At 46.2% G+C, this 20,198-nt stretch overlaps 4 protein-coding genes and 1 long non-coding RNA gene across 5 annotated transcripts; 4 read left to right on the top strand and 1 right to left on the bottom strand.

Annotated features, from left to right (window-relative positions):
- The first annotated feature begins 2,771 nt into the window (after nucleotides 1–2,771).
- On the top strand, nucleotides 2,772–3,993 carry LOC4332423 (cysteine-rich repeat secretory protein 55). The gene is made up of 2 exons (XM_015773456.3): nucleotides 2,772–3,199; nucleotides 3,288–3,993. Exons 1-2 carry the CDS (start codon nucleotides 2,853–2,855, stop codon nucleotides 3,736–3,738), a joined length of 798 nt encoding a protein of 265 aa, XP_015628942.1. The 5' UTR covers nucleotides 2,772–2,852; the 3' UTR covers nucleotides 3,739–3,993.
- Nucleotides 3,994–6,690: 2,697 nt separating this feature from the next.
- LOC4332422 (cysteine-rich repeat secretory protein 55) lies at nucleotides 6,691–7,912 on the top strand. The gene is made up of 2 exons (XM_015773080.3): nucleotides 6,691–7,120; nucleotides 7,215–7,912. Exons 1-2 carry the CDS (start codon nucleotides 6,777–6,779, stop codon nucleotides 7,666–7,668), a joined length of 798 nt encoding a protein of 265 aa, XP_015628566.1. The 5' UTR covers nucleotides 6,691–6,776; the 3' UTR covers nucleotides 7,669–7,912.
- A 2,027-nt stretch (nucleotides 7,913–9,939) lies between these two features.
- On the top strand, nucleotides 9,940–10,647 carry LOC4332421 (uncharacterized). The gene is made up of 2 exons (XM_015773698.3): nucleotides 9,940–10,139; nucleotides 10,240–10,647. The coding sequence occupies exons 1-2, from the start codon at nucleotides 10,009–10,011 to the stop codon at nucleotides 10,526–10,528; spliced, it is 420 nt and encodes a 139-aa protein (XP_015629184.1). The 5' UTR covers nucleotides 9,940–10,008; the 3' UTR covers nucleotides 10,529–10,647.
- Nucleotides 10,648–10,739: 92 nt separating this feature from the next.
- On the bottom strand, nucleotides 10,740–12,036 carry LOC136355727 (uncharacterized). The gene is made up of 2 exons (XR_010740039.1): nucleotides 11,628–12,036; nucleotides 10,740–11,548 (listed from the first exon to the last, which is right to left on the bottom strand). It is a non-coding gene; the product is annotated as an uncharacterized lncRNA (long non-coding RNA).
- A 1,491-nt stretch (nucleotides 12,037–13,527) lies between these two features.
- LOC4332420 (heat shock cognate 70 kDa protein) lies at nucleotides 13,528–18,047 on the top strand. The gene is made up of 2 exons (XM_015775442.3): nucleotides 13,528–13,878; nucleotides 15,983–18,047. The coding sequence occupies exons 1-2, from the start codon at nucleotides 13,662–13,664 to the stop codon at nucleotides 17,725–17,727; spliced, it is 1,962 nt and encodes a 653-aa protein (XP_015630928.1). The 5' UTR covers nucleotides 13,528–13,661; the 3' UTR covers nucleotides 17,728–18,047.
- Nucleotides 18,048–20,198: the final 2,151 nt, after the last annotated feature.

Raw genomic sequence — 20,198 nt, 5'->3', positions numbered from 1 at the left:
CGGATTCCGTCCCAGCTGCGGTCATATCCCTGCGGCTGGTTGTCCCCTCGTCGTCTCCTGGCCCTTGATGTGCTACTACTTCTTGCTTTGTGTCGTTCACCACCGCTCGTCATCCCCTCGTTGTCTCCCGGCTAGTTGTGTGTGGACGACACGAAGTAGCAGCACGAGAGTGACCTCTGGCGAGCTCACTCGTGTCGTCCCCGAGCTAAGCCGCTGCCGCACCGGGCTGCCGCCACCACACTCTGAGTTGTCGCCGGTCCAACCTATGCCATTGTGGCCTAAAGCTTGTATAGAACTCAGCCGTTGGAGCTCGACGCCCTCTGCCCTCCACCGCTGCTCCCCTCTCCTCGGCCCTCAACAGCGTGCGCTGTGCCGTCATCCGTTCGCCACCACCGTCGTTGTATACCATTGGCCGTGCCGTTGTTGTTGTCCACCATCAGCCGCTCGTTGTCGTCCTCACCACTAGTGCTGAAAGAAGATTTGGGGAAGAAGTGTTGGATCGGATGCGAGGGGGCTAAAATGCAAATATGATGCCACTCTGGATGGTCACGTAAGCTAGTCAACCCGGTCAAAGGTACTTTGGATCTCAATGAGTCATTTAAACAAGATCACGGACCCTAATATCGATTTTTCAAGATCATGAATCTAAGTGATACCTCGCTCTAACACGTTAAGGACCGGCCGCATACTTTACTCTACTTACTACCTACCTAGATGATACATTTTGGGGTTCTTGAGAGTTACCAATTTTCTATATATAATAATTATGTCATCCCAGATACATTTTACATTAGAAAATATGATATATCCAGATACCCACTCAAAGACAATAAAATCGCTCATTTGTAAATACATAGCTCGATGCAACATGAGGTAGTGTCATACATCAGACGACCATGTATAATTCATAGAGGGTGTCCATGCATATGGGCACACTAAGTTGAGCAGCGTTGAGGGGACGTAGCTAATAGATTATGGCCGATGGATGAGTTTACGATCATATTATTCAACACAAACAAATGAATTAAATTCAGAAAGTTGATAGCTTGATTTTGTTTTAAAAAAACAAAACTCTCAAAAAATAATGATGAAGAAAGTTTTTCATTAATAAATTACTGTTTAGGAAGTTAGAAAGTGTGTCTGTGATAATCTATAATCTGGAAGTTGTCGAGAACGCGGGATCAGGGGTGTTAGTTTTTCGAGATGATATTGTTATTAGTTGTAGTAGTATGTAAATTTTGTTCAACTCTGGACTTCTAATGAAAATTTGTCTGCAAATGTGCTGTAACTTAGTCCATCCGATCAAAAGTTTGTCTCGTATAAATAAGGAAAAAGTACAAATTACCCCTACTATCGTGGTTGACCGAATTACACCCCTGAACTCGAAAACCGGACATTTTACACCCTCGATTATTGAAACCGAACAAATAACCCCCTAACACTGTTTTGAGTGGTTTTGATTATATATAAATTACACACGTGGCGCTAACGTGGCAATCCAGTCAGCAAAACAAAATAAAAAAAACTCGCTGGGCCACTTAACCCTCAACCCAATCCCTTCAGTCCCCCCAACTCTCTCTTGCACATGCGCTCGGACCAGCAGCCGGCAGTGGAGGTGGACCTCGTCTGGGCGGCGGGTGGCGAAGGTGGATGTGACATCCCGGTCCAGGGTTTAATAGGATTAATAGAATACTCATATCAACAAGTTGCAACTTCTTTTCCGGAAGCCGATCTCTAAAGAACTTTGAGGTTAAGCGTGCTTGGCCTGAAGCAATTTAGGGATGGGTTGGCGAAGGCGGACCGGGCGACCAGCGACGGAGGCGGACCTCGTTGGGTACTGCTGTAATAGTTTGGGGGTAGTTCGTACTTTTTTCTATAATTAAATATATTTAGATGCAGGAAATTTACAATCATCAAATCATGTATGAGATTATTTGAAAAAAAATACAAGCATGTATAGATTAACAATTACTTTTGAATATTTGCATGCTTGCTTGGTATACATATTTTGGTTTGCATGCTTCAGCAGCCTATGTTAGTCGTTGTGGATAACGTCCTAAGGCCAGTCACAATGGCTAGTGTCATTGCACGGCTACCCAAAATATTATACCATCTTCTCTCAAATGAAATCTTTTATGAAACAATCCCCACAGTGGAGGGGTTTCACTTTGACGTTTCCAAGACTAAGCAAAGCATTTAATTGATACAAGTTGCTGGGATCATTTGTACCCAAAATCCGGCGCGGCGCGGGAGAATGCGGAGGTCGCACGGCGGAGGCGGACGCAAGAGATCCGGTGAATGAAACGAATCGGCCTCAACGGGGGTTTCACTCTGTTACCGAGGACTTGGAAACGACGCTGACGAGTTTCACCAGGATGAAACTCTTTCCTTCTCTCTCATCCCCATTTCATGCAAATAATCATTTTTTATTCAGTCTTACCCCTATTAAATGTGCATGACACACCAGTGAAACCCCCATTGTGACTGGCCTAATTAACCGAATCAAAGATACAGTCAACGAGTCATCGCAAGCAGCCAGCTAGCTCGCAATATCTGCATGAGAAACTGCCTAGTGCATGGACATTGGGAAAGTAATTTCTACGTCTAGGTTAAGCCCATAGTCTCATACTCTCACACTACCATCAACATCTGCCTGCCATTGCATGCATGCATGCAGCCAATTAAACAGTCAAAAAATGGCTGCAATCACATCACTCCTAACCCATCCAACTCATCTATATAAGCTCCAACCATTCCTCCCGAGAGAACCCAAGTTACACACACTTGATCAACTATCTAAGGGTGTGAAACACACAGCATTGAGACTGTGAGATCGAGCTATAGTGACAGCCATGGCAATCATCAGTAGCAAAGCTTGCCGTTGTTTGCTACTCGTCTCCTTTGCCTTGCTCCCACTCAGCATGGCCATGGATCCCCTTGGCAGCTACTGCTCCGGGAACAGCTTGGCCGGCAGCAGCAAGGCCGTGGCCAGCATCAACTCCGTCCTCACCGACCTCGTCACCAAGGGCTCCACCGGTGTCGGCTTCGCCACGTCCACCGCCGGGAAAGGCAACAACGTCATCTACGGTCTCGTGCAATGCCGCGGCGACGTCTCCACCAGCGACTGCCAGGCCTGCCTCGCCTCCGCCGCCAACCAGATCCTCACCAGCTGCAACTACCAATCCGACTCCAGAATATGGTATATTATATGCCAACTTGCCAAGTGTGATGACCACGAACATACGAAAGATAGCAAATTAAAACTGTAATAATTGTATTATGTGCAGGTATGACTACTGCTTCATGCGGTTCGAGAACGAGAATTTCTTCGGGCAGGCTGACACGGACAACGGGGTGATCATGGAGAACGTGCAGGCGATGGACAACGCCAAGGCATTCCAGAAGGCGGTGGGGAAGGTGATGAGCAAGGCGACGGCACAGGTGTCACAGGCGGGAAGCGGCGGGCTGGGAAGGGTGAAGGACCAATACACGCCATTCATCAATATCTACGGGTTCGCACAGTGCACGCGGGACCTATCGCCGCTGACATGTGCACAATGCCTATCAACGGCGGTGTCCAGGTTCGACCAATATTGCGGCGCGCAACAGGGATGCCGGATACTCTACAGTAGCTGCATGGTGCGCTACGAAATTTACCCCTTCTATTTTCCGCTCGCCACCAGTAGCACCGCCACTACCGACATGACAAAGTATACCAAGACCATCGTGCACCACTAAGAACTACCTACACATACATGGTGATGTGCATGCATGCTTGTACGCATACACATCACATACTAAAGTATAAACTATAGTACAATGTGTGTGGAGACGTTTGATTAGCATGCGGTTCATGAATAATATAAGGCTATAAAGTGTAGCCTTATTAGCATACTATAACCGGGAATAAAATGTGTACTAGCAAAGCAATGTACACACGTTTGTGTGGAGCAGTAATATTATCGAAGTGTTAAACTTATATATTATGTGCTACTGAAAATTGATCTTCAACTTGTTAGGACCAGCTTGGAAGGCATTTTTAATTTTTTATAGCTGCGACTTGTAAGTCATATGATCATGACATAGTTCACGAAATTAAAAGGTTACCAATTTTTAATTATGTGGATGGGTTGATGGGAAGAGTGTATATGGCTGAAATTCTCAAACAAGAAAAGAAAGAAAGGAGCCACATATATATGGGTGCTGCCTAGTGCCTACTATGTGTGCCGATTGGGTTATCTGTCACCTAAGACCGGACCCCAACCAGCACCAATCCGGTTTTCTGTAGTAGCAGTGATAGAGCATCTGCTATTGGCATGAGTTGCATCGATGGTCCAAATCAACGTCGAAAACTCTGAAAGGGGGGTCGATGCTTCGAAAGAGAGAGTTCACATATATCGTGAACTCCAAAACTCGTGCCAGATATATGGGCCGCACGACGAGCTAGTTGCAGAGACGACGTGACATATATACGTAACCAAAAGACCAAAAGATTCAGAGAGTTAGGGGCGATTCAACCGGATATACCGCCTAAGCAGCCCCTGTTTCTATATCACGATTGGTCAATAGCAACGCTGGCTGTCCACTAGCACGTACGATCTGATCCCGTCGACCCCCATGGCCGCATCTATGTTAGGCCGCACGTGTTTGTCCGTGTTTCACACACCTTGCAGCTGCAGCCTGCAGGTGAGGACAAGCAGTGATGCAGTAGCCCAGTTGAGTGTTTGGCAAAAAGGGCCTGGATGGCCTGCTAAACAAACCGTCCTCTGAGCCCAGACGCGACGGGCCTCAGATATGTGTTTGACGGCCCAACCGGTTTGCCTGCTCGGCCCCAACCGCCCTCGCTGATGAGCAAATTGACCGGTACTCCCTCCGTCTCATAATAAGACACATCCTAGTACTAGATTTGTTTGTTTAGTACAAAAGGAGTAGATAGCAATATAAATATGTAGATCTTTAATCTACTTAATTGAACTTAGCCGATCACCCTAATAAGGAAGAAGGGGTACTAACCGATGTCTGACACAGTTGAATATTTATGCAACTGTCGGTGTAGTGGATATAGTTGTTGACACAGTTGAATGTTTATGCAACTGTCAGTGTAGTGGATATAGTTGTTGGTCGAAGGGCTCCGGCTTCTTATTGAGGATTTGACAGTCATATTTGATACTTAAGGACCGTCAACAACCATTCGTGTCATTGAGGTGGTCGGAGCAAGAACCTGGAGAGCGGGGCGACAGCGATCACGTTCACACTCTGCTGCACCAGAGGGCAATGCAATTGCTGGAGTCGATCGATGAGCAGAGTTTGTTGTTGGTTAACTATGGTTGAGTTCAGATTAATGTTGTTTAGTTTTAGTTAATGTTGAATGGTTTTGTCAACCTTGGAGTTTAATTTTCATAACATAAGCCCTCCAAGACATATTTTACAAATGAACCTTCTAGGTACTACTCCCTTCGTTTCATGTTATAGGTTGCAGCTGTTCGGCCTTCGAATATGGCAACCGACGTGCAACCTAGTCCACCAGCGGTTGCAGTGCTGTGGTCGTCAGCTTTTGGGTCGAGAGCGGCAGTCCAAATATTTGCAAGGCCTTGTCCGCTTCCCCAGATCCAAACAGCTTTGGTGGCATGTCCTCGCCATCATCCTGCAAGCCCTTTGCTTCCCTTCCAATAGTGTTTTCTTCGAGTGGTGGTGTGATGCTAGAAAGAAAGTTGACAAAGCAAACAAACTGAGCTTCGACACCATTTGTCACCCTAGTAGCCTGGATAATTTGGAAGGAATGAAACAATTGGGTGTTCAACTATGAAAGGAAATTATGGGAGGAAGTAGCGCAAGCGTGGCCGCGGAGGTAGCAACAGTCTAGCGCGCAGCTGACCTGCCCATTTGAGGCGTTGTCCGCTGATCAGTCGCCAGACTTGTCGCGAGATGTAGACCCACGCCTTTTGTGTTCCCTTGTTTTTCTTTTTTTCCTTATAGTTAAAGTTTGTAAAGTTTAAAAATTTCACCTCTCTTAATACAAAAGATACACAAGGCTTTTGCTTATTCTGGTCAAACTTTTTTAGATTTGATCGGTTTGTAGAAAATTTTAGCAACAAAACAACACTAAACTAGTTTCGTTAAATATTACATTAAATTTATTTTGAAAATATGTTTGTTTTGTGTTATCTATGTTGCTATATTTTTTTTCTATAAACTTGATTAAGCTAAAATAATTGATTAGAAAAAATATCAAAATAAATTATAATATAAAACGAAGATGATATAACATAGATATTTTGCTAGTGGATTAAAAAACATGGCCTGTACATCCTAGCCAGTTTGGATTAACAATTAGTTTTGCATAATTGCATCCTAAGCTTGGTACATATTTTCGTTTGCTTCACAGTATACAGTCCCTGTTAGTCGTTGTGGATAACGTCCTAATTAACCGAGTCAAATATAACTAGTCAACGACTCGTAGCAAGCAGCCAATCAGCCAGCTGGCTCGCAATATCTGCAGAAACTAGTGCATCGACATTGCCATGTCCGACTCAGCAATAGTTAAGCTCGTAGTAGTCTCCATATACGACCGTCAACATCAACCATTGCATGCAACCAATTAAAGAGTCAAAAAAAGGCTGCAATCACATCGCTCCTAACCCATATCCAACTCATCTTTATAAGATCCAACCATTCCTCCCCAGTGAACCCAAGCCCCCCACACACACTTCTAACTAGCTAGGTGTGATACACAGCAGTGACAGTGAGAGTGAGAGTGAGCTTGAGTGATCATAGCCATGGCATTCAGTAGCAAAGCTTGCCGTTGCTTGGTGCTCATGTCATTTGCCTTGCTCCCACTGAGCATGGCCATGGACTCCATTGGCAGCTACTGTTCAGGGAACAGCTTGGCCGGCAACAGCAAGGCCGTGGCAAGCATCAACTCCGTCCTCACCGACCTCGTCGCCAAGGGCTCCACCGGCGGCGGCTTCGCCACGTCCTCCGCCGGGAAAGCCAACAACGTCATCTACGGTCTCGCGCAATGCCGCGGCGACGTCTCCACCAGCGACTGCCAGGCCTGCCTCGCCTCCGCCGCCAACCAGATCCTCACCAGCTGCAACTACCAATCCGACTCAAGAATATGGTATATATGCCAAGTGTGATGACCACAAACATACGAAAAAACAATGAATTCAGGCGACTGATAAACTTCAAAACTATAATTATTCTACGTGCAGGTATGACTACTGCTTCATGCGGTTCGAGAACGAGAACTTCATCGGGCAGACGGACACAGATGCCGGGGTGATTCTTGTGAACGTGCAGGCGATGGATAACGGCAAGGCGTTCCAGAAGGCGGTAGGGAAGGTTATGGGCAAGGCAACGTCGCAGGCATCACAGGCTGGGAGTGGTGGGCTGGGTAGGACGAAGGATCAGTACACGCCGTTCATCAACATCTACGGGCTGGCACAGTGCACACAGGACTTGTCACCGCTGGCTTGCGCACAGTGTCTGTCAACGGCGGTGTCAAGGTTCGGTCAATACTGCGGCGCACAACAGGGATGTCAGATTAACTACAGTAGCTGCAGGGTGCGCTACGAGATCTATCCCTTCTACTTCCCGCTCGCCACCAGCGCACGCAGCGCCACCACTGACATGACCAAGTACACCAAGATCGTTGTGCACCGCTAAGCATCCATGGTTAGTTGCACGTACATGGTGATGTGCGCATGCAAAAGTTGCAAACACATCACGTACGTACGTATTAATGTTCAACGTATTATGTGTCTGTGGATGTTTCAGCGTGCAGTGGATGAATAATCAAGGCTATAAAATGTAGCCTTAGCATGTTATAACTGGGAATAAAGATGTGAGTACTAGCTAAGCAATGTACGCGCACATTCGTGTGGAGTAATAATATTAGAGTTTTTAACCATTGCATTATGTGTGACGTATAAAGTACAGACAATTAATTATATACCACGTTATAAAATATAAGAGATTTTACCCATTTAATCTTACTTATATAGATAAAATCTTCTATATTTTATAACGGAGATAATATCCGTGATCTTCCACTTATAAGGACAAGCTTGGAAGGCATTTTTATAGCTTCGACTTATAAGTCGCATGATCATGATATAGCGCACAAAATTAGGTTATCATTTATTTTAATTACGTGCATGGGTGGGAAGAGTAATAATGTCCCCCGGCGATACTATGGTGTATGATCTGCTATACATGATGGCCAAGCCACCAAGGACTCAACAGCTTATAATTGTGACGATAAAATGAACGACCAGATATTCTTTCTCTAACGCAAAGGGACATTTTTTTGAAGGATTTCAATGAGAATATAGAACCTAAACCGGATGAAAATTCTATGCTGTCACGTTAATATATCGTTTACACATGCCTCCCTATCATGCCCTATCTTCACTTTAGTTCTTTTTTAAAAAAGATATTCAGAAGACACTCTCTACATTTCTTCTCTCCCTAGTCTTAATATTTTCTTTAGAAAAAAAATACATGAGAGATGCACGCACACCCTAAACTATAAATCGAACTGTCGCTAATCCCTGATCTCATAACGTTATATATAAGAAATCGTTTAATGATCAGTTGATCACTACTCGATCGGTTCTTGCGCTCTCCAACTGAATTGATTTAGCAGATTGAAAATGGCGCTCTAGCTACATCTTACTGTGTGTGTCACCATCTGATCGATCATGCCCTTTTGCACTATGTTTTTATTTGCTGAATAGATGAATGGTTGAGTGATTTTGTGATTACTATTAAGGTACAAATGAATGAACTAAGTAATACAAAGTTGAAAAATGAACACATAATAGTTTTTTAAAAATTCATATATATATATATAAGTGTTTTTAAAAAATAACACCATTTAGAAGCTTAGATAGTGTGTCATATTAATCCACCATGTATCTCCTTAGTTAGTCTCCTTACGGAGTAATAATAATTAGATATATGGCTGTACGTTCCACAACTTCTGCCAAAATTGAACGGAGCATGTACAGGTCATGAAAACTACGGGGGTGAACTTTAAATGTACTTTCTCCGTTTCACAATGTAAGTTATTCTAGCATTTCTCATATTCATATTTATGTTAATGAATTTAGATAGATATATATATTTAGATTCATTAACATCAATATAAATGTGGGAAATGCTAGACTTACATTGTGAAACGGAGGGAGTATTATAACGACTTCGGTCTGGTCAAATCTTTACAAACTGTGCCTTGGCGGTTCGCTCTGGAGTCACATATAATGCCTGCTATTGGCGTGTGCTGGGATGCTTTGAAGATAGAGTTTGCTGCTTACGTACATAGCCCCAAAGTCCAAACTTAGTGCCAGATATATCGGCAGGACGATGAACTAGTTGCGGAAACGACGTGACATACCTAACAAAATTTCGGAGTTAGGAGCGATCCAACCGGATATACCGCCCAATCAGCACCGATTTCTATAGCACGATTGGCCAGTTGCAACTTGCAACGAGCCAACGACGTCCACTATCTTGACCTCATCCCGTCGACTCCATGCCAATATGCCATGGCACTATGGCAGCATCTATCTAGCTAGGTCAGATGTTCACCCTTGCAGCTGCAGTTGAGGATGCTGCGGCCCAGTTGAGTGTTTGGCAAAAAGTGAAAAAGGGCCTGGATATTCGGCCTGCTAAAGAAACCGTTCTCCGAGCCCATACGTGACAGGCCTTACATGTGTGGGCCGTGCAACCTGCTGCTTGCTCGGCCCGAACCGGCCGGAGACATCCTCACCGATGACGATGACGATGAGCAATGAGCAGGGAAAGCCAGAGGCAAACGTACGTGGAGGCAGGAGGAGTGGTCACCGCGTGCATGCGCGCCACCTCCCCGGTCTGCCGACTCTGGCGGCTGCGCCCGCACGCACAAATGGGAGCTCGTGGGCTCCAGGAAAGACCGAACACTGCACTGCACAACACAAGCGTCGTCTTCAGGCCGTACGTGACAAACCTCAGCAGGCGAGTGTCATGGCCTCCGAAGGCGCCGTGAGCCCGGCGTTCGCCTACACCGTCGTCTACGTCAAGGACGTCGCCAAGTCGGCCGCCTTCTACTCCGCCGCGTTCGGCTACACCGTCCGCCGCCTCGACCAATCCCACAAGTAAACCATCCTCGGTTAATATTTTTTTTCCCCGTCTTAAATTTTTAACTGGCTGCTTGAAAGTACTTCCTGATGCGTGTGACGTGTAATGAATTATAAGGTGGGCGGAGCTGGAGAGCGGGACGACGACGATCGCGTTCACGCCGCTGCACCAGAGGGAGACGGACGCGCTGACGGGCGCGGTGCAGCTGCCGGACTCGGCCGGCGAGCGGGGGCCCGTGGAGATCTGCTTCGACTACGCGGACGTCGACGCGGCGTACCGGCGGGCCGTGGACAGCGGCGCCGTGCCGGTGAGCCCGCCGGAGCAGAAGAGCTGGGGCCAGAAGGTCGGGTACGTCAGGGACATCGACGGGATCATCGTGCGCATGGGCAGCCACGTCCGCGCGTAGCGGCCATGCGCCTGCTCGGTTGGGGGATTTTAGCCGTGTATGTTCAATAATGTGAACTGTTCTCCACTGATCTGTTGATATATGGAATAAAACTGTGATCTCGTTGGTTGTGGTCTGTACTCCAAAGTCCAAACGAGAAAAAATGGCCATGTTTGATGTATGATGTGTTCAATCATGAATCACATGGGTAAGGATAGGAATAAGTTCACTTTATCCCTCAATTTGTCGTCAGTATGATTTTCGTTCCTGAACCGTAAAATTAGATACAACTTATTTTCCAACTTACAAAACTCGTTCCTGAACCGTAAAATTAGATACAACTTATTTTCCAACTTACAAAACTAAAACGTATTTTCTAACTTACAAAACTAGTACGGTTTAGATAGCGGTTTTGGCTGACATGACGTCTACGTGGCTAGTTTAACTAGTTTAACTAGGTCTTCATCCTATAGCATTGACATGACACTTACATGGCAATTATATATCGGAAAAATAATAAAAGCCATGGGCCCAGATATCAGCTACACAACAAAATAAATATGGTGGGTGGGCCCCACATGTCATCCTCTTCCCTCTTGGCTCTCCCTCCTCTTCCTCATCGCACCGCAGCGCCACCTCACAGCCATCGCCGCCATCGTTGTCGTCGTCATCCCAGTCCCCACCGTCTCTGATGACGACGGCGGCCGAAGCATGCCGGCGGAACAGCGGCGGCAGAGGTAGCCGAAGGAGGAGGAAGAGAAGGAGGTCGCCGGCGAGCGCGGCAACTGTGGCGGGTTATCTCCTCAGGCCGCCGCTCGCCGCTAGTAGCTCTTGAACACGCGGGAGGACTTCACAAGCGCGTCCCCTCCGCGCTGCACATCGCGCACCCATGCACGCTAGAGGACTTCACGGGGGGTGTCCTCTCCGCGACCGAGAGCGCAACACCTGCCTCGAGCTCCACAAGGCGTGTGGCCGGCGGCGACAGAGCAGAGGGGCGGCGGCGAGAAGAGGGACGGCAGCAGAGAGGGCGTCGGCCTGGATCTGCACGAAAGGGAAGGGCGGGTGGGCGGCGAGGAGAATGACGGAGCAGGCGAGCGAGGCGGGAGGTGGCGGAGCGAACCGACGGTGGGCGGCAACCTCGGCAAGGTGGGGAGGAGGCGGAGGGGAGCGCGGAGAGGTCGACGGTGACAGCCGGCGGGAAGAAGGCGAGCGTGCCGGAGATTGAGCAGAGGAACTCCGCCAGTGGGTCCGTCGTGAAAGACGACGATGACGAGGACATCGGCAGCTTGGAGGGCCGCGTCGGCGGCGAGGATGGGCGCCACCACGGCCAACCTCTCGCCTGCGGCGCCGGCGTTGTTGTTGTCGTCCTCCGTCGCCTTGCCCCTCGTCTGTGCCGCGGCCGCCGCCTGCTGGAGCCGCGTGGAGCGCCGCCTTGCCCCTCGCCTGCTCCGGCCGACGCCGCTCTGCCGGCCTGCTCTAGCTGCGGCCTGCCCCGCCCTGTCCCACCCCGCTCAGCCGGTCAGCCGCTCCGCCCCAGTCGTCGCCTGCTCCGGCTCGGAGAGAGAGGAATTATTTTTTGTGTAGCTGATATATGGTCCCACGATTTTTATTATTTTTTGGGATAAAATTGCCATGTAAGCGATACGTGGATGCCACGTGGGACGAAGACATAGTCAAAGGAGCTACGTAGGCGTCTCATCGGCCAAAACCGCCCTTCATACCACCGAGGGACCTCGTTTGCCCGGTTTTCGTAAGTTGGGGGATGGATCGTATTCGGTTTTGTAGTTAAGGGACGAAAATAGGACTGACCGACAAATAGAGAGACTAAGGGCCAGTTTGTTTTGTGACCAATGTTTTTGGTAAGGCCAACATGTGTTTGGATTGAAGCCAAATTAAACTAATTTGGCTATTAAAATGGCCTATGTTATATAGGCATGTCAAAAACATACACAATTATTGTTAAGGTTGCAAAAAAATTTGACAAGCCTAATTTAGGCCTGCCCTAAGTGACGATATGCATGGTCCCATGGCCATATGCTACCGTGTTCCGGCCCATGAACTACAGCTAAGGGCCTACATAGGTGATGCTGTCAGCCTGCCACAGGCACAGCCCAACGGCTAACCACTGTCGAGCCTCTGCACGAACACCGGACTGGCCCGGCACGCATAGCACCTGCGCAAACAGAGGGAATTTTTTTTCCATTTTTCATTTTTTATTTTTTAATATTTACAGAAATATTGTACCGACGAAAATATTTACAGAAATAGACCCTACCGCCCTCTCTGAGAGTGGCAGGGTGACGCGAGGGACGGACAAGTTGAAAAAAAAAACTAGAAAATATATTTTTGGTAGGGCGAAAATTGCATTTACTCCCTTGCAGCCTTTGTAGAGGGCGGCAAAGGACCTAAGTGCAAAATGCGCACACCTTGCAGCCCTCCACTTGGACGGCAGGGGCCATTGTGTAAATATTTTGGATGGTATAATATTTCTATAAATATTAAAAAAATTAAAATTAAAAATGAAAAAAATTCCTCAAACAGGCTCGTACAAGGCTCCTTCCATCTACCATCTCTTTCTATACGTTCCAGGTGGCGAAACGTAAGAGAAAAAGGAAAAAAAAAAAAGCAAAAGCCGTCTCCAAGAAGGCACAGACGCTATACATAACTCCAGCGTTTTCCACTTGGCGCGGGAACCCGCTCGAGCGGTCGAGCCGGACGGACCAACCTCCCAAAGGAAACCAAAAGAAGATCTCACGTCGTCGCACCCAACCCACCAACCACCCGCCGCACGAAACCTGCGAGCGAACCGAGAGAGATCACCATCCCCCCGCACCGTTCTGGAGACGTCCCGTGCGCGCGCCACAACACCCGAACCCTCCACAAGCCTTAAGCCCGGCCCCGAGCCGAAACCGCCTCCGCCTATTCGCGCCACCCACATCACGCCCCTACTCGAACATTCGTGAACGCCGCGCCGCTCTGCTCCTATATAAGCAAATCCCCTCCCTTTGCCTTTCTCCCCCACCAAAGTCGAGAGATCGAAGCGAAAAAAAACAGAGCAAAATCGTCCCAGCGCGAGCGAATCAGAAGAGCAACAACACAACTCGATCGTTCATCAGCGGAGAGCTTGATTTGATTTGATCGGAAGAGAAGAAAGATGGCGGGCAACAAGGGAGAGGGCCCTGCGATCGGCATCGACCTCGGCACGACCTACTCGTGCGTCGGCGTGTGGCAGCATGACAGGGTGGAGATCATCGCCAACGACCAGGGCAACCGCACCACGCCGTCGTACGTGGCCTTCACCGACACCGAGAGGCTCATCGGCGACGCCGCCAAGAACCAGGTCGCCATGAACCCCACCAACACCGTCTTTGGTAAGTGCCCCGCTCCTTTGCTTCCGCCTTCAATTATTTGATTTTTGGTGTCAAAATTATGGAATTAGTTTCTTTTTCTAATCAAATCAAACTTGGTAAATTTAATTAAATTTATTAAAAAATAGCAACATCTAAAACACAAAATTATCACTACATCTAACACCTAACATTAAGACCTCTATTCTCTACCGTTACATTACGGCTTGTTTGGTAACTCGAGGGAAAGAGATTGAGAGTTTACACGAGAAAATTGATGATGAGATTAAAATGGGAATTTGATTTTTAATCCTATATCTTGTTTGGTAGAGGCGATGGAAATTGATAGGGAGTTTAGTTGGAGATTAGATCATTAATAAAAATGGATGGATGAGATTTGCTTAGACAAAATAAAGGGGATCTCTTCCAATTACCTGCCCCTACGCAGGTATTAAAAAGGAGGGAGTTCCTTCCTCAATTCCCCATCCCATCCCACCAAAATTTCCATGTCTCTCAACCAAACAAAACACTTAATAGCCTCATCCTTCTGAACTCCCAATCCCTTCTAAAAACTCCCTCCAACCAAACGTGCCAATGAGGGCTTCAGGCCCTAGTTAAAAAAAATAAAAATCTAAATCTAACATGCAATGTACTAAATATTAAAATATATTTGTTCACATCTATTTATATTATTAAAGAAATAGAAAAAGGAGCCTCCACGTCCGCTCTCATGGCCTCGTTCGTTCTCATGGCCTAGAAATTCTCACATTAATTGGAGAAAAAGAAAAAGCAGAGTACATATAGAAATACAATTTAGAAATAGCTGAAATTTGGAATTAAAAAATAAGGAATATTAGAAAAGGAGACTAGAGTCCATATAGAAATACAATTTAGAAATAGTTGAAATTCAGAATTAAAAAATAAAGAATATTAGAAGAGGAGACTAGAGTCCATATAGAAATACAATTAGGAAATAACTGAAATTCGGAATTAAAAATAAGGAATATTAGATGTAGAGTATAGAGTCCATATAGAAATACAATTAAGAAAAAATAGAAATTCGGAATTAAAAAATAAGGAATATTAGAAGTAGAGTATAGAATCCATATAGCAATTTAAAACTAACTAAAATTAAGAATAAACATAATAAAATTAAAATTAGAGTTTTGAGTCCGTATAAAAATACAATTTACAAATAACTGAAATTCGAAATTAAGAAAAACATGGGAAGAAGAGTTTAAAGTCAATATAGGAATACAATTTGGAAGTAATTGAAATTTGAAATTAAAAATTGAAGAATATTGAGAGATGAGTTTAGAGTCCACCTAGAGATACAATTAGAAATAATAAAAATTCAGAGATAAAAATAAATATATTGGAAGAAGAGCCTAGAGCCTATATAGAAATACAATTTACAGAAAATTCGGAATTAAAAAAAGAAATATTAAAAGACGAGTCTAGAGTAGATATAGGAATATATATAATTTACAAATAACTAAAATTTGATATTAAAAATAATTAATAACTAACACGTATATAAAATACAATATGAATACTACATATTTGTAGTTTTGTAAACTTATTGCAAAATTTAAAATTATGATGTTATTCTAATATATTTGAATAATATAATGAGAAAACATATATGCTATTACATGAGAAAATATACTGATGCTAGCCGCGCAATCTGCGCGGGCCACCATGCTAGTTCAAAATATAGCTGTGTTTTTTCTATAAACCTGATCATTTTTTTAAAAAAATAAAATATTTGATTAAAACAATCAAAACAACAGATAATATGAAACTGGGAAGTATTCATGAGCCGTAGGAGTTACACTTGCAACACATCTTGCTCTGTTTCCTCTGTTTTGGCGGCAGATGATGAGGATCACTAGCATGAACTTGTAATTTAAATTCACTTCGATTGCCGCAACCTGATTACTGTAAGATCATGTAGTTGCGCACACGGGGGAATTGAAAAATAACTCAAAAATCCAGTTAGTACAATTTTATATGGGTAACAAAATTTTATATGGGTAACAAAAATAACTCACAAATCCAGTTAGTACAATTTTATATGAGTAACAATAATGTTCAAATGTCGTAACACGCTGTGTGTGTCTTGCAGATGCAAAGCGGCTGATCGGGCGGCGCTTCTCGGACCCGTCGGTGCAGGCGGACATGAAGATGTGGCCGTTCAAGGTGGTGCCTGGCCCAGCCGACAAGCCGATGATCGTGGTGACGTACAAGGGCGAGGAGAAGAAGTTCTCGGCGGAGGAGATCTCGTCCATGGTGCTCACCAAGATGAAGGAGATCGCCGAGGCCTTCCTCAGCACCACCATCAAGAACGCCGTCATCACCGTCCCGGCCTACTTCAACGACTCCCAACGCCAGGCCACCAAGGACGCCGGCGTCATCTCCGGACTCAACGTCATGCGCATCATCAACGAGCCCACCGCCGCCGCCATCGCCTACGGCCTCGACAAGAAGGCCGCCAGCACCGGCGAGAAGAATGTCCTCATCTTCGACCTCGGCGGCGGCACCTTCGACGTCTCCATCCTCACCATCGAGGAGGGCATCTTCGAGGTCAAGGCCACCGCCGGCGACACCCACCTGGGAGGCGAGGACTTCGACAACCGGATGGTGAACCACTTCGTGCAGGAGTTCAAGAGGAAGCACAAGAAGGACATCACCGGCAACCCGAGGGCGCTCCGGCGGCTGAGGACGGCGTGCGAGAGGGCGAAGAGGACGCTGTCCTCCACCGCCCAGACCACCATCGAGATCGACTCGCTCTACGAGGGCATCGACTTCTACGCCACCATCACCCGCGCCCGCTTCGAGGAGCTCAACATGGACCTCTTCCGCCGGTGCATGGAGCCCGTGGAGAAGTGCCTCCGCGACGCCAAGATGGACAAGGCCCAGATCCACGATGTCGTCCTCGTCGGAGGCTCCACCCGTATCCCCAAGGTGCAGCAGCTCCTGCAGGACTTCTTCAACGGGAAGGAGCTCTGCAAGAGCATCAACCCCGACGAGGCCGTGGCGTACGGCGCCGCCGTCCAGGCCGCCATCCTCAGCGGCGAGGGCAACCAGAGGGTGCAGGACCTGCTCCTCCTCGACGTCACGCCGCTCTCGCTCGGGTTGGAGACGGCCGGGGGTGTCATGACCGTGCTGATCCCGAGGAACACCACCATCCCAACCAAGAAGGAGCAGGTCTTCTCCACCTACTCCGACAACCAGCCCGGCGTGCTCATCCAGGTGTACGAGGGCGAGAGGACGAGGACCAAGGACAACAACCTGCTCGGCAAGTTCGAGCTCACCGGCATCCCGCCGGCGCCGAGGGGCGTGCCCCAGATCAACGTGACGTTCGACATCGACGCGAACGGCATCCTGAACGTGTCGGCGGAGGACAAGACGACGGGGAAGAAGAACAAGATCACCATCACCAACGACAAGGGGCGGCTGAGCAAGGAGGAGATCGAGCGGATGGTGCAGGAGGCCGAGAAGTACAAGGCCGAGGACGAGCAGGTGCGGCACAAGGTGGAGGCCCGCAACGCGCTGGAGAACTACGCGTACAACATGCGCAACACGGTGCGCGACGAGAAGATCGCCTCCAAGCTCCCCGCCGACGACAAGAAGAAGATCGAGGACGCCATCGAGGATGCCATCAAGTGGCTCGACGGCAACCAGCTCGCCGAGGCCGACGAGTTCGAGGACAAGATGAAGGAGCTCGAGAGCCTCTGCAATCCGATCATCTCAAAGATGTACCAGGGCGGCGCCGGTGGTCCGGCGGGCATGGACGAAGACGCCCCCAACGGCAGTGCCGGCACCGGCGGTGGCAGCGGCGCTGGCCCCAAGATCGAGGAAGTGGACTAAGCGAGTGGACTGAGTATATGACATGTTGAGCGGGACGAAGAAGGAGCGATGCATTCTGGGACGTCATCATCATCTTTAGAGTTTCATGCGGTCAAGCCGAATAATGTCACTTGAGTTGTTACTGGTTGTGACAGTTATATCTTGTTAAGGTTCTATGATCCGATGTAGGTTGAGAGAGATATATATATATATATTATTACTACTACGGAGTGATAGGTTTAGCGGAGTAAATAAGTGTGAACTGTCATATGTGGTTCTTTTAGTTATCTCTGGTGTTCTGCTTTGAACTCGGGAGTTCAGAAGTATAATGTTCTTTTATACTTCGTTGCAGTGTCTATGATTACTCCGTACTTTTATGATTACTCCGTACTTTAATGGTGTGTTTGGCTAATACGAAATGGGGGGTGTGATTAGGATTGAAAAATGAATGATAGGTAAGGATTAAATGGAAGATGATGAATGGATGGCTAGGATATTTAAAATGTCTTTTAATGTGTAGGAAATTATTTTTCTATCCTGTTTAGTTCCAAAATATTTCTTCAATCTTCCAACTTTTTCATCACATCAAATCTTTTCTACACACATAAACTTTCAACTTTTCTGTCACATCGCTCTAATTTCAACCAAACTTTCAATTTTGACATGAACACACAGGGCCTAAAAAGTAGTATGTCAGAAACACGCAGTAAATGCATGATGCTTTTGCCATTATCGGGATATGGATTTTCATCCCTCGAAGGGATATCCCGTCGTTACACACGCAATAAATGCATGATGCTTTTGCTATTATCGGGATATGGATTTTCATCCCTTGAAGGGATATCCCGCCGTTGTGTTACCAATTTTTTTTAAAAAAAATTGACATAATAGATTAATATGAAATATATCACCCCACAAATACAAGACCAAATTTGATTTCTACAAGTTGTAAAAAAAGAAAAAAATAAATTAAAAATAGTTAAAATATTTTTCTAAAGTGTTGTACTTCAAATTAAACTATCTTAAAAAATTCTTTATAAATATTTATATGACATGCACAAAAACGAGAAGATATAGAGGGATAAAATCGCTTTCCCCTATTATGGCTTCGTACCTACCGTAATCAGATGAAGGCAGAACGTCAACTGGAACAAAAAAAAACTAGAATATTAGAGAAGGATCTAATATCAAATAATTAGGAGGGGTGAGGCTTTGAACCCAGGTCGTCTAGCCCACTACCTTGTGGAGCTAGCCAGAAAACCTCTGGGCATTTCTCACGTCAACCGGAACCAGATGAAAGCAAAACACCAGGTTCTCGGTCTCTCTTCTGCACTCTTCTCTCTTTTTCTGGCTAGCGCTGGCCTTCAATCCGATCAGCCATCTCACCCAGTGGGCAGTGGAATATGGAAAATTTTTACACCGCGCCCAGAGCTCAGAGCAAGACCTTCCAGAGGAATAAGAAGAGGAGGGAAGGAGGCAGTCGGGCTAGCCACCGACCCGCCGTTCGTGCTTTCAAAAGTTGCATAAAACTCTACTCCAGTTGTTTTTTTTTAAAAAAAAAAGAACGTGTAAAATTATAGGTGGAAACGATAGTGATCAGACGATACCACTTTGTGCATGCGTGTATTTCAGAAAGCGATAATAGTACCCTCGTTGCTTGCAGTTTACCGAGTCTACTATCTCCGGCCCATGGACGTGCAGAAACACTAAACCCAACCCAATGGATATGGCAGAAAACGAGCCCATAGCCTTGAAAACTGTTTACTAGTACCAACAGGGGGCGGCTTCATAATTTCAAGCCCCATTGTACTTATTCGTATCCATTATTAGCAAATAAAAACTTTTCTATACATATTCTTAGTGACTCAAAAATAAATACTATAAATAAAATATGATAAAAAATAGTTTATAAGTATAAGTATAAACAAAACTATAAGATCATTCAAGGGTCTAAAACCTGAATTCGACACATGGACACTTTAACACACTCTCTCATGTACTTTTCACTTTTAAATTGTACCTAAATCTGTGATGATGTCCTGGCAAAAAAATAAATCTACCCAAAAAAAGAATGCCAGATATTTCAATATATGAAATTATAAAGAAAAATAACAGAAAAAAACATCTACGGATCCACCATTGTGACGCATGACTAATCAGTAGTTTACCGTGTGCTAGCGGCCGGGCGATATCACAGCCTCAACGGCTGCTGTTCTTTTGAAAGACAAGGTATAGTGATAAGAGAATTAGAGACGGGTCGAGCAAGTTAAGTATTTAGATTCGGTGCTCGCTTAACGAGCGAAAAGTGTGGAGCAATAGATTGGCATAGATTCGGCGCTCGCTTAACGAGCGAGGCATAAGTGAAGCAGTTGGATGATCACATTGCCCGTTGAAGCGATCATAGAATACGCAGTATAAAGGTATATAAGCAATGGGCATGTTTGGCTACCAGCGAGCCACAGCCAACCGAAACAGTCCGGCAAGCTCCATAA

This window comes from Oryza sativa, chromosome 3, assembly GCF_034140825.1.
Source record: "Oryza sativa Japonica Group chromosome 3, ASM3414082v1".
Classification (NCBI taxonomy): domain Eukaryota; kingdom Viridiplantae; phylum Streptophyta; class Magnoliopsida; order Poales; family Poaceae; genus Oryza; species Oryza sativa.
This window is presented reverse-complemented; position numbering and strand designations above follow the sequence as displayed.

Coding starts and splice junctions, on each gene's coding strand:
- LOC4332423 (XM_015773456.3), top strand. CDS start 2,853: ATGGCAATCATCAGTAGCAAAGCTTGCCGTTGTTTGCTACTCGTCTCC. Junction 3,200..3,287: donor CAATCCGACTCCAGAATATG/GTATATTATATG, acceptor TATTATGTGCAG/GTATGACTACTGCTTCATGC.
- LOC4332422 (XM_015773080.3), top strand. CDS start 6,777: ATGGCATTCAGTAGCAAAGCTTGCCGTTGCTTGGTGCTCATGTCATTT. Junction 7,121..7,214: donor CAATCCGACTCAAGAATATG/GTATATATGCCA, acceptor TTCTACGTGCAG/GTATGACTACTGCTTCATGC.
- LOC4332421 (XM_015773698.3), top strand. CDS start 10,009: ATGGCCTCCGAAGGCGCCGTGAGCCCGGCGTTCGCCTACACCGTCGTC. Junction 10,140..10,239: donor CGCCTCGACCAATCCCACAA/GTAAACCATCCT, acceptor ATGAATTATAAG/GTGGGCGGAGCTGGAGAGCG.
- LOC4332420 (XM_015775442.3), top strand. CDS start 13,662: ATGGCGGGCAACAAGGGAGAGGGCCCTGCGATCGGCATCGACCTCGGC. Junction 13,879..15,982: donor CCCCACCAACACCGTCTTTG/GTAAGTGCCCCG, acceptor TGTGTCTTGCAG/ATGCAAAGCGGCTGATCGGG.